General features: G+C 38.3%; 1 protein-coding gene across 2 annotated transcripts in view; it reads right to left on the bottom strand.

Annotated features, from left to right (window-relative positions):
- Nucleotides 1-13,545, bottom strand: part of LOC128080349 (bifunctional heparan sulfate N-deacetylase/N-sulfotransferase 3) — a 71,805-nt gene that overhangs the window by 41,121 nt on the left and 17,139 nt on the right. For both annotated transcript variants that reach the window (XM_052682444.1, XM_052682445.1), the window contains exon 3: nucleotides 1,047-1,134. In XM_052682444.1, the coding sequence (XP_052538404.1) occupies nucleotides 1,047-1,134 (88 nt within the window). The remainder of the gene's footprint in view (nucleotides 1-1,046; nucleotides 1,135-13,545) is intronic.

Below are 13,545 nucleotides of genomic sequence, written 5' to 3'. Positions count from 1 at the left end.
GTAACTCCAGTTGTGAATAAATCCTGTTGTTTTTTTTTTGTTTCCTATGTTACCTTTTCTATTTTCATATTAATATCCTTGAACCATGACACGACCTTGGATTGTCTTTTGACTCTCTTTCAGGCTCTGATGTTGTCCTATTTTTCAAGTACGCCTTTTCCTATTTGTCAGTAGAAACCACCTGCTTGTTCTCTATCAAATCCTAATTGATACCTTAACTTTTACTTCTTTGTAGTTAAGTATGAAGAAAAATTATTTTAATGGATAAAATGTATTGCCATGGTATCTCTACAGTAGAGGTCAAACTATCCAGACAGATGAACTTTGGTTGATCAACAGATTGCTCAGTAAAATCAACAGAACATTTCATTTGATTAGAGCCATTTATCACAACAACAGGTCAAAAGGAACTGCATAAAAGGCAAGGAGGAACTCAATCTATTCTGCAGCACAGACTTTACTAGAAATTTCAGATTCTTCACCCTGAGATGTTTCTGTACCACCTAAATTCTCCATGCATTCTATGCATGGATGCTGTGTAAAATATTAAATTCACCTACGTGCTCCTCTCCCTCCACTTCCTGGGACAGGTTCTGCAGCAGTTCTCTAGATGAAATTTCTTGTCCTTTGAAGTATGAAGAAACTTTAAGAGAGTTTATTTCACTCTTAGGACTGATTTCACTGTTATCCAATGACACACATATAAGATGTATAAATCCTACAGAAAACTGTCATCCCAGACTGGACTGGCTTTAAGTTCTCTCGGTCCTGTGTCCAGGCTTGTCCTGGCTGGTGGGAGGAAAAGGAACATTCCTCTTTAGTCTTTGTAGTCTTTTTAGTCTTTAGTCTTTATAGACTCTATCTACATGATTAGTTTCACAGAGACTACAGCTCAAACAAAGGGTTAATCCAGAATAGCAACTTTAGAAGAAAAATATTTATTTTATATATCACACAAATTATGTCCCAAAGAAAAATGGAAGAAAGAACATCATAGTACAAAGAACACCACCAAAATGAAAGTAAATTTAGTTTTCCATTCTTACCTGTGTGATAAAATTTCCCTGAAAATCCCAGATTGAAAGTAAAATTTGTAATCTGAGTTCTCAAAAGATTCTGAGTGTCAAGCAAAGCCTGAAAAATAAACCAACATGTAACTGTAGAAAACTACACTTGGTACAGAAATTAAATATAACAATATAAATAGTTTTAAATAGTTTTAAAGGCATACATCTTTCCTTTTTTTTTTCTTTTTTTCTCTATGTAAAAGTAGCTCTTTATAGATTACAATGATATATTTTAATTATCATTAAAAGATTAAAGACAGCATGCAAACTGCATCATTTCTCTCATAAACATGACTATCTACTAAATACTGCTCTGGATAATTAGATTGGGAAACAAAGGCATAAAAAAACTTTCCCTGATAAATCAATCTGAGTTATCACAGCCAGGACCAAAATTCCAATCTCTTGTGTCCCAGACCACTGCTCTAATTGCTCGGGTGAACAGCATTTATTAGAGTTATGTTTCTCTAGATCAAGTCAAGTAAACACTGCATTTTATTCACATTCACAAAAAAAATCCAGAAAGACAGAAAGAAGCTAAATTAAACTTATTCCACAACAAAGAACTTAATCCTATCCTCAAATTCTGACTCACTTCTCAGACAGTTATGATACTGTCTGTCAGCATAAATGTACTTTCACTAAATTAGTACAAACAAAAAACAGCATGTAAAAGGAAAGGGAAAAGCTGTTACTCATCAGATACAGCTTCAGCGTTTGATTTCAATATGCTCTTCTTGATTTGTCACTCCCAAGATTTAAAGATTACTTCAAGGAGTTATCTCCCCAAATTCTTCTACTCTTCTGTTGTTCACTATTTCAGTTCTCCAAATGTAACAAAACCCAGCTCCCCGATATAAAACAAAAATCACACAAAACAACAACAAATATCTAGAAAGTAACAACAAAACTGAAGAATAAACAGCCTCCTCTGGAACGACACTCAGAATGCACATTCCTTTGCCTACTTTCAGGTGAGCATTTGATAGCTGCTTTTTAAAGAGCACTCAAGAGTTTTCAGGATTTGAGTGCACACAGCACAGCTGCAGGACCACGACAGCACACACACACAGGAACAGGTACTTGTGCCGACTGCTAAGTAGTAATGCCTTGGAAAGAAAGGGAAATTTTTATGTCAAAGATCAGCAACGAGTTTTCAAAGGCAGCACTGTACTACCACTGTAGTAATAAAGTTATTAATAATAATACCACTGTCAAAATTAAGAACCTCTGAGCATGTTGTGAAATGCTAAGAGTTTAAAAATCACAAAAAACATCAAAATAATGGAATATTTTAAAAGGTACAAAGGTTGAGTAGGTATATCAAGCTTGTTTCCTTGAACTATCCTACCTACAACACTACAGTGATAAAACCTAGGAAAAGATGACATGAACAGGAACTCTCCTGCACCCAAATTAAAAGCAGCCTGAAGGAAGAAACAGTCATCCCCATCAACAAAATGACCACAGCATGTATCCCTGTTTCTGCTCTGCTCTCCCTCTGCAGTGCTGAGCCTTTCCACCTACCCCCACTGGGAGACAGCAGGAGCGCAAATGCAGGCACTCTCCAGTCCTCTTACAACCCCATTCATCACTGATCAAACAGCCCATCAGCTCCATAGCAGCAGCACGGCTGGGAAAGGCACAGGGTGAGGCCATGGCCTGAGGCCTCAGCAAGCAGATAATGCTCTGCCTGGTTCTGGGAAGCAGGTGTCTGAGGAAGCCAGTTAGTAGCAAGAGGAGAAAGTCCTTTTTGTCCTCATCCTGAGGGGCTACAGAACTGAATCTTGCTGACATGGCTGACAGAATGAGTGCTATCAATTCTGAGTCATCGTTAGTGCTTGCCTAGCTTTTTTTTTTTTTTTTTATTTCAGCAGAACAGAGCACTATGAGTAAGCATATTCATTAAATCTACATCCATCACAAAACTGAATCTCTGAAAGAGCTACCACATTTCTGCCTCCCACTTCTAGAGATCTGCTCAGGTCAGGAAGGGCATCACATTGCTCTCCCATCAGTTTGCCTCTCCCATGTCCTCACTGTCCAGCTCCAGCAGGAGTAGTGAGGGAGGCTCCAAGGAACAGCAGCTGTGCAGCAAAGATCATTTTTCACCACAAAGGAATGCCTGAAAAATATTCTGCAAACAACGGCCTTGCTAAAGGAATGAGTAAAATGGAGCACAGAATAGAGATAATTGAAAACCAGCTCAAGACTTCTGAAGTGGAACAAGAGAAATCTTCCAACACTGTAACAAAGGCTTTTGCACAGGCTGACGGCAAAGATCACTGGGGAGACTCCTCCTTCTAACAAAAGGTAGCAAATCTACAGAAGATATTATTAAAGCCATCCTTGAGCTGCCAAGAACCGATTCCATGAAAATTTTACCTTCTGAAGGAGACATGCAGTTAAAAACATGGGAGGTATACCGTACAGCTACATGCTTCTTATGTTAACAGTATGCAACTTTGAACGTGAAATTCTGAGTACAGTTTGACAGCAAGATGACATGAATGGGCTACAAAACTCTTTTCCTCTGAATTGAGTTCAACAGGCCCCAATGGAAGAACATAACAGACATTTAGAAACTTCCAAAATATTATTCTGAAGGTGTCTGCACACCAGGGAAGTAGGCTCCTCAGCAGCCCAGCAGGCAGGCAGATCTTCAGATCTTCCTGAACCGTATGACTTTCAAGGATTTTAGGGAAAAAAAAAAACAAAAACAACAACATTACATTCACGGTGATAAAAGTTTAGTCACACAGGCTTTGGGATAAAGCACAGTCCCAAATGAGCAATTCTGACTGATGAGTATTTCTAAAATTTTAATAACAAATGTATTTCCTTAAAGCTATCTGCCCCTCACAGAAAACTCTGTAGAGGACTACCCTGTGCAGCCTCTAGCAAGGTTTCATTTAAAAATAAATTCTTTATATTGCATTTACTGCCATGGAGAATCAGCCTTTCAACTATGAAGCACTGGGAACAATTTTTGAGCTGAAGGCCTTATCCCTTACCTTTCTAACAACTTCTCAGCTTCTGAGTCCCAGTCTAATCTCCAGACAATGGAACAACAGAAAAGAAAGAGAGAGACTAGAAATGCTCAAGAAAGGCTGTTCAGAAGGAGTTTGCTGCTGCAGTTCTGGGTATGCTGTAGCCACCGTGGCTGATAGGACAGCCATGACTCCAGGTTCTCAATCAGCGGCTAGGAGCAGGATAGGAAAAAGTCATGATGTTTCCATAATAATATAATTCAGCGCTTAGTTAGTTCTTCACTGGGAGTTGGTATTACTGGTGTAACTAGCACCTTCTCCTATTGACTGCCTGGGGGTCATCAGTCACAGTAGGAAAGCTCTGCTTCCACTCCTCACTGATCTCCTTCCATCACAAATTACACAAACCTCTAAAGGAGATCTGGATTTCACTTTCTACAGAATGAACTTCAAAAGTGATCTCACTGGTTTTTTTTTTTTTGGTCATGTTATTTCCATTAAAATCAACAGGAGATGTTCTGCTAAATCTAACACCGCTGTTTGAAAATGTATCAACTGATAACCAACTGCATATCTGCTCACCTGCTCCATCCGCAGAAGGAGGGCACAGCCCTACTGTGAACCATCTTTTGTACAGATAAGCTGAGATAACATTTGAGTTGTCATGCCTATGATTATTTTCTTGGTAACTTGACATTTTACTAATCTTTCAGGTTCTAAAAACAAAATGTTAAAACTCAGGAAAAATGTATAGTAGCAGATGGCAGGGACTGTTACTGTGAGTTTCTACCAGAAACAGAAAGAAGTAAGGGTGAGGAAGAGCCTGAAATTTTATTTCTAATCCTATTCTATACAGTGAAGGTAAGCTGGTGATATTTTCTTTATTTTACAATTGTTTTACAAAAAGTCCCTCTGGGTATGAGCTGTTATATAAATATGCTAGTACCAAAGATTGTGTTTTAAAAAACATCCAATAAAATCTTTCTGTTTATAAATAATTACTTACTCCATTTGTTATACTTCTACTGGTACTGTAAGGAAAATGAAATTGCTGGCTGTGTAATCACTATTACGTGTACAGCTACAATGCAGTAGTTAATTTTAAACTTTTCCTAGCTCACACATTAGGTTTAGGAAATTTATTTTGCCAGCAATCAAACGTGAGAATTCAATATAGGATGAGAGATCTCTTTGTTCACCAGTAGTCCAAAACAGTCTCAGAAAGAGGCCCTGTTTACAATCCAAGCAATAGACAAAAATTGTTCTGAGAGTAAGACAGAGCTCTTCTAGTCCTTGCATCTGACATGTTTATAGTATAACTAAAGGAGAATAAAGAATCACAATATGTTGTAAACAAAGTCAGATTCTCAGGTGATTAATCAGCATGATCCCATTTAAGTTACTTCAATTTCACTTTTGATGAAGCTTCTAAGCAAACATAAGCTGCTATAATTGCCAATGTTATTTTATCAGTCAATACCAGTGAGGAACTTAGTTAAACAAGAGTTTAAGGGAAAATGTATTCTAAGATCACAAATGCAACAATAGAAGCCAGGAGAACTGTTTCTGAATGAACATGAAAAAGTATGAAAATTCCTGCCTTTGTAAGGATGACCTCCTTTCTTGAAAACTAACTTTTTTAAAATCACTTTTTATTCAGAAATTTCAACTTAGTTTACAAAGGAAACAGCTTTATTTCATTTTTCTCACCTTGTAGACAGGACAAACAGAGGCACAGACTGATGACAATAGGTTGTCAAAAGATTTCAAGCTTTTTCTCAAGTAAATCAGCAGTAAAGCCAAGAATAAAACTCATATTGCCAGAACTTGCTTCCCATCTCTGCAGTCAGGAAACCATTCTTCCTCCTGTTCTCAAAATGCCTCTTCACATGAGTTCCCATTATAGCCTGTTATGGAGATGTCAGAAGTGTCAACTTGCCTTCAGTAAACAGACGGTAGTAATTTCTTCAACATCAACAAAGTCTTCTATCCCAAACATCTCAGCTTATCAAATATATTAATCAAGAATGCTTTAGTCTTGTTTCATGAAGAAGGAACTATTTTGTGCTTCTGTAGTCATATCAACATATTTCTGACCATTTTTTTCTACTCAAAAGCTGCTAAAGAACTCAGACACTTGAAAAGTAAAACAGTTCATAACTGTTAATTTTTCTTGTACTACCTAGATTTTAACTAAGTTAGCAAAAGGTAGACATAGCTTCACAATGCTGCAGCATCAAGACACCAAACTTCAATTCCGAACATTTTTCCAAGTCAGTAACAAAAGGAAGAAAGACTGGCAGGGAAAAATCACAACACTGAGCTATCTCCTCCCTCATTTTTTCAGAAAACAAATCTCTTTTCAGGAACGTATACTTTGCTGTTTCACATACTATCAAAGGAGTCACTGAATTACAAATTATTTTGCTTCTTAAATCATACTGGCTTTTTATTAAAGGCAAAGACTTTTTGAAAAGTTAAAACAAACTGGTATGAAGTGTAACGTGAAAGCACAGAGTTAAGTAGTGAAGCACCTTTTTAGGTGCCTGGATGCAGAAGTAGTTTAAACTTCTTTTAAAGCACCGTGCTTCAGCAATTCAACAATCACTACTTGAAACCTCCCATTTGTATTTTGGGGTCTGCCTTACCATCTTTTGCATTCCAGTCCTAGGCTATGAGGCACTAGCAAGGTGTGCAGAGTTAGAGGTGAGACAGCCCAGCACAGCCCATACCAGAGACAAACCGCCTCTTATTTTGGGGTTTGCTTTGGCACTTCTGAGATTTATGGAATAAAAGGAAGGACGGACATGCTGCCTAAAGAAGGGAGAGAGCAGTGAGGGAGGAGTAGGGATCCACAGGAAATGTTACAGCAGTGTGATAAGAAGCTGAAAGTGAGCCCCAGTGATGCGGTGACAGCAACCACTGAGGAACTACGGCAGTGAAGGCAGCAGCAAGAATCTGGGATCTATGGAGGCAATGGAAGGCAGCACAGCAAGGAGAAACATAAGGCAGTGTCAATAAGGGTCCATCCCACATGGCTGAGAATCATTATTTTATTAGACAGACTATTTTACTTCTGAGAAAAAACATTTCCCTCAAGATACATTATGTATTTTAGAACATCATTAAAATTCAATGTCTATTCTTTCTGGATTTCCAAGATTATCATTCTGACACCTATTACCATAAACATTTAATCTATGCAGGAGAAAGAATAATTGCTTTGGGTATACCAGGTTTATCTGAAAAATATTTTGAATACCCTTCAGACAAAAGGAGAAGAATGATTACATTTTCTCTTTGCATTCTATTAACTGTGCTGTGCTACAGAGAGGGTAAGAGACAAAAACAAAAAAAAAATCTTCAGACTTTCCAGCAAAATGTTCAGATGCCAGAGACCATAAATTATAAATAGACTCTAAACTGTGTGTGGAGAGGATACTGCTCTACAGTTTGGCAGAAGCAAGTCATCTAATAGGACACAATCCAGCAGAGGTATAAAGACTGCTGAAACAGAGCTGGAAAAAACTAAACTGATTATAATTATGTTGAAGTTTATAACATAGCATATTCTATGTGAGCTGAAGACAACTACGCTTGCTATTTTGTACAAAATATTAAAAATTAGGGAAATAATGTTTCTTAAGGTGCAGTGACTTAAAGAAAAAATATTCTTTGAATTCCAAAATTTGATTCTAGATTTTGAAAAGTCTGCCAGGTCCCTTAAAAATAGGACAATTTAATTAACAGTTTGAAAGTACCATATGCCAGCAAGAAGCCTATTTACAGAGAACCATGGCAGAATTTAAAACTAAAAACGTGTGCAAAAAGTCTTTGGAGGAGACTAAATCTTATTATTTAAAAATTAGTATGGTTTACTGACAGCTAGCTTCTACCTTCAGCAATTACATTTTTTAATTATCTAACAGAAATGCCTTACAGCCCAGGTGTTTAATGTGCAGGACAGACAAAGCTGTCATTGATTGCATTAGGTGGGACTGTGTGTCCCCAATCATCCACCTGAGGAGCTTAACTATATATAACATAGATTTCTATAGGAGATTTCCTATAGTGTTACAGACCGTATTCAACAAGTAAGGAAGTTGGTGCAAATCTTTTCAATAAATTCTATAAACATCACTAACTCAGCAACCCAGCTGTTCTTCAAAGCATTAATAAGATAAAATAGAAGGATGAAGCCTGATGATGTGCATTTTGTTGCTTTTTTTTCAGTATCCAGAATGAGACACTGAATCTGATTTTCAAAAAATTCAGGAGAGACCCCTGCAGTCTGTATGCATAGGTGCTGTAACTGCACAAACATGCAATCCTGATTATCTGAGATAGGGATCCGATTTTGATATCCTCTAAAGAACACCAAAAACAAACCAACCAACCAGTGACTTCTGATGCAAGTCATCTGAGATAACATTTTCCAAAGTTTTCCATAAGAACTCAATTTTAATGTTGCTGGGACTTCATTTGGATATTTTTTGTATCATGTAAAAACAACCCTGATGATTGCCCAATTATGCACTTTCAAGTAATTAGGCTCTTTCATCCCAGATGTATCATTTATGCAATCAAGAGATTTAAGAAATACTTTTGACTAAGTTCTATCACCAGCTTTCACTTCTTGGAGGTTGAGATAGCAGCTAATGAGAATAAGCTAATTATGACAAGGTAAATTGAAGATTTTAAATACTTGGTGCCAATAGTATTTAATAAAGTAATGTAATTATCATGCTGTTTTCAGGATTCTGCATGGAATTCTGCAATTAGTAGCTCTTAATTAAACTGTACTTTGATGAAAGAGGTGACTATCACTAAACAGCTAAATGATCTCATTATCCTACAGGTAACTGAAATAAAGCCCTGCATTTCTTTTAATTAAAGGTCAAAAAACCTAGGCCAATTGAAGTAGGGTATCTATTAGTTCTACTAGTCCATATGATATTTTTCCTGGATTTTGGTCAGACAGAATTCAATGGAATACTTACCGGTTCTTTCATTCACAGCTCATGAAACAGCATGTACAAAAAAGTAAATTCTCAGAGTATAACACAAACTGAGAGCAAAGCAACTCTAAAACACATTTAACATCTCCTTGTATTCATCCAGTTAAAATTCTTGTGATCTGATGATTTTTGTTGAACCAGTCAGTGTAACTGGAAAACAAGGTCTGTTACCCACAGCACAAGCATTTAGGCAGCCATGCCACAAAACAGCTCACACTGTTCAGCTGCCTCAGCTCTGAGCATGACTGGCCATCGCTTAGCGTGACAGAATAGATCAGCTCCTATTCCAGTTCACTTCTTGGCAAATAACGTTGTCAATTTTGCACAATATTTTGTCAATGATATTAGAACATCATGGCTGTCTAATGGGTTTTTAATCACCCAGCTCATTAGTACAGGTTAAGGAATGGCCTGCTGGAGATGAGCTCTGCGAAGAAGGACCTGGAGGTCCTGGTGGACAATAGGATGGCCATGAGCCAGCAACATGTCCTGGGGTGCATTAGAAAGAGAGTGGCCAGCAGGTCAAGGGAGCTGACTCTCCCCCTCTATTCTGCCCTGATGAGGCTACATTTTGACTACAGTGTCCAGTTCTGGGCTCCTCAGATCAAAAAAGGCAGGGATCTCCTAGAAGGAGCCTGGAGGAGGGCCACAAAGATGATTAGTGCCCTGGAGCATCCCCTGTATGAGGAAAAGCTGAGTAACCTGGGTCTGTTCAGCCTGGGGAAAAGATGACCAAGAAAGGATCTGATAAAAGTTTACAAATATCTAAAGGAAGGTGGGATGCAAATGGATGAGGCCAGGCTCTTCTCAGCGGTGTGTACCTACAAAGCAAGGAGTAATGGACTGCACATGGAAAGTTCCATACTAAGACACAGAAGATCTTTATGGTGAGCACCATAAAGGGTGCTCTTTAGGGTGACAGTGCACTGGAACGGGTTGCCAAGAGAGGTTGTGGAGTCTCCTTCTATGTAGATATTCATGACTCATCTGGACTCTTACCTATGCAATGTATTGTAGGGTACTTGCTTTAGCAGGCAGTTGGACTCAATCTCTTGAGGTCCTTCCAACCCCTGTGACTCTGAGATTCTCAGAAAGGACACAAATATTACTCAAACTCCTTATACTGTATTCATTGTCAACACCATGTTTGTCTCTTATTTAATGTTTCCTCACATGCCAGCTCCAGCTTTAGCTTTTACTGCTGCCACCAGACACAGCAGTCAGTGTTTGGCTGGAGGAGGAGGGCTGCTCCCCAAGTGGGGCTGTGCTTCACACCATGGACTGGCCATCACCTTCCATATGGCAAAGTGCGTGCACTCCTATTCATCACACACTGCCTGGTTCAGGTGCTAGAGGCCCTTGCACCTCAGCATGTGACTCTGTACAGCCACTGGATTATGAAAATATCCAGAAGATTCAATACTGGAAGAACTTCCAGGCTTCTTTTCTCAGCAGAAGGGACCAAAGTGGCCTCACAGAGCAGCAGCTATCATTACATCTACCCCATTCACATGCATCTGTCAGTGGCTGTATCCAAAATGACAGTGATTTTAGAGATGCAAGTTAGATTTCAGATCCACCTTTTCACCCATTGCTGGCACACAAAACAAATAATTTTTGTCATAAAACTTGTTTTCTTATAGAAATTTGTCTCTGAAATCTACTCTTATCATTCAGTAGTTTGCATTTCATCCCACAGTGCCAGCTGGGGCTTACCTCCCCTTTGGGTTTCAAAAGCCCTGCCTTCCTTTTCCACCCTGTCCCCCACATCCTATCTAGAAAAATAAAAGACGGTCTGCACTATCACTACTTTCCAGTCATAGACTGATGTGCCAGGGGACGTCAAAGCAAAGGGACAAAAGCAGAGCTCACTGAAATCTATTTTGGTACATGCATTGATCCTCATACATCCTATTCCACTGATTTCCTGGCATCTAGGAGGAATCCAGCCATCCTTGAGAGCTGTCCATATCAGTCAAGTTGGAATGAAACTGGCCCGCAGGTTCAAAAGTTGTTGGGTTGATGGATTGACAAAGGCAAAGAGAGCCATTATAAATGCATGATTTTTTCTGGAAAGGAAAGTTAAAGTATGGTGTCACTACTGCGTACATCAAGTACCAACCATCTGTGAAAACAGCCTTGTGAACAAGCTTCAATCTGATTTATTTTGTCAGCGTTAGTATTCTCTGAATCTCAGTGTTGGACCCTGGATAAACATGGATTGAGCTGCCTCCTAAGTTGAAAAGCTTGGCCTTCTTCAGTAGAATTTTAAATAAATAGGATTTTGAAATGTTGACCAAGTTATACTGACAAACACAGCTCAACAGTGGGTGGTATTTATCTGTTTTTCTAGACCATACAAACTTTAAAGCATATAAAATTTTACAAGACTTCTCCAGTAATTAGAATCAACTAACACTAGCTACAATTGCAAAATAAATTTGTTATGTGTTCACAGTAAAAGTCGAATCACGGGCTAAGGAAGAACATGCTGTAATTTAGACAGCTTGAAAAATAATACTGGACATTGCATACTGTTACCAGACAAAAAGAGAGAGAGGTCTGGTGTTCGCCACATTATACCTTTTTTTCCCCTTAAGGGTTTTAGACAAGCACAATAATATTGGTGCTAATACTTTGTTTAACATCTTAGAGAATAAATAAAATAAAGCACAAATCAACGAAAACTTGCACTCTCTTCATTCAGATTACAAATAGCCTGTTGCTCGCCCTGCTCAAACAAGTGTAGCAGAGCTAGCACACCACTGTCATGCAGAATAAATGAACCATACCATGGGCTGGGCAGCATGCAGATGTTACAGTCTACTCAGAAATATATTTCTTGTTCCTCCCCCAGTGGCAGCAAATAGATGTCCAAGCTGCTCTTATTGTCTTGCCTATGCAAAAATCTTTATCTACTCACCTGTCCATCTCCTTCCCTTGTCTTGGATGAGCTGATGCATAAAGTCTTTTTCCCTCCTTTTTATTAATAGTTTCCAAGTTGCTGAGTGAACTTTCTCTGTTACGTCAGCACTGGTATCAAATAATTGTTAGAAAATGAATAAGCAGGCAAGGAAGGCTGGCACAAAAGAGCTGACACAAAACACAGGGCTTGAGAAGAGTTATGATTATATGTTGTCAACACAGAGAAGACGTAAGAACTTAAAATAGGGTAATCAAAATTTGGACAGCTTCATTGACTCCTACATAGCACCTGGTCTAGGAGAAATACTTCAGCAGAGATAAAAAAAAAAAAAAAAAAAAATTAAGATCTTGTTTGAAACATGGGACAACTGGTAAGACAAGCATAAGGGGATTATTTAGTTTGAATAGTTAATATATCTCTTCTGGTTTTGCATAACTGCTCTCATTTCTAAAGTACAAGATTATAGAAACTAGATGTAGGTAGGTAAATACCCCCACCTGACTAAATTCTACACCTAGGGAACTCAAACCGACATACAGGGATCCAAAGTGAGCTTTGCATTTCATTACACTGTAAGAGACTGAGAGTACATATCAGTACAAATTCCCCGCCAATATTATATTGCTTCCATATTTCATCCTCTCTTGCTGAATTTAATTTTTAAAGACTTACATAATCCTTCTAGTTCCTTTCAGATACTACCCTCTGTTCAACTACATGAAACATGCTATTATAAGGAACTTTTACTGGCTGTTCAGCCAAATATCTCAGTGCCTTACATCAAGTAATTCTTATCCACCTTCACTGCTTACAGTCTGCAAACATCTGCAGCCTATTGCTTTCTGCTTTGGTTATCATTACTTGCCAAATTCCCTAGCCTTTACTTTTTCAGTCCTAGCTCAGAAATTTCCTGACTGTCCCGGCGTCTCTGTCTAAGCAGTCTCTAGATGTTTCTAATTCAGTACTGCAGAAACTGAACACAATATTCTAGAAATCTCTTTGGTCAGAAAGATGAAGTACTTTCCAACTGTAAAATATTATTATTTATTCCCAGGATTACAAACATACAGTCAACCTACTGAATTTCTTTCACTTTGTTTTGTAAGCATGACCATGCAGAATAAATCATGCTGTGGCACTGACATCTCCCAGACTGAATGGGAGAAAAGGATGGACGCTTTCCATGCAGCTGCTCTTGTAAGAGCAGCTACTGAAATACTGTCCCACTTCTACCTTCATTTTTCTCTTTCAGCCATATTGTGCTTTCTTGATACGACTGAAATTCTGCAAAGATGTCAGGGACAATCTTGATACTGTTTTACAGTTAATTGCTTTGATTTCTATAACTGTCTGCACCGCATTTCAATCTGTTATTTGTGAAAATTTTATTCCATTCCATTAGCAGAAGGAATTGGACAGCAAGCTCATCATTTGAAAAAGCCCAGAATAATTCTTTTATCAGCCGCTCATTTGGCAATGGATCTCTACAGTTGTACTTGCACTGTTATTATTTGTATTACCAAAGTACTTTTCACAGCACGCCT

The sequence above is a fragment of the Tympanuchus pallidicinctus genome, unplaced genomic scaffold (assembly GCF_026119805.1).
Source record: "Tympanuchus pallidicinctus isolate F22 unplaced genomic scaffold, pur_lepc_1.0 scaffold2, whole genome shotgun sequence".
Taxonomy (NCBI): Eukaryota; Metazoa; Chordata; class Aves; order Galliformes; family Phasianidae; genus Tympanuchus; species Tympanuchus pallidicinctus.
This window is presented reverse-complemented; position numbering and strand designations above follow the sequence as displayed.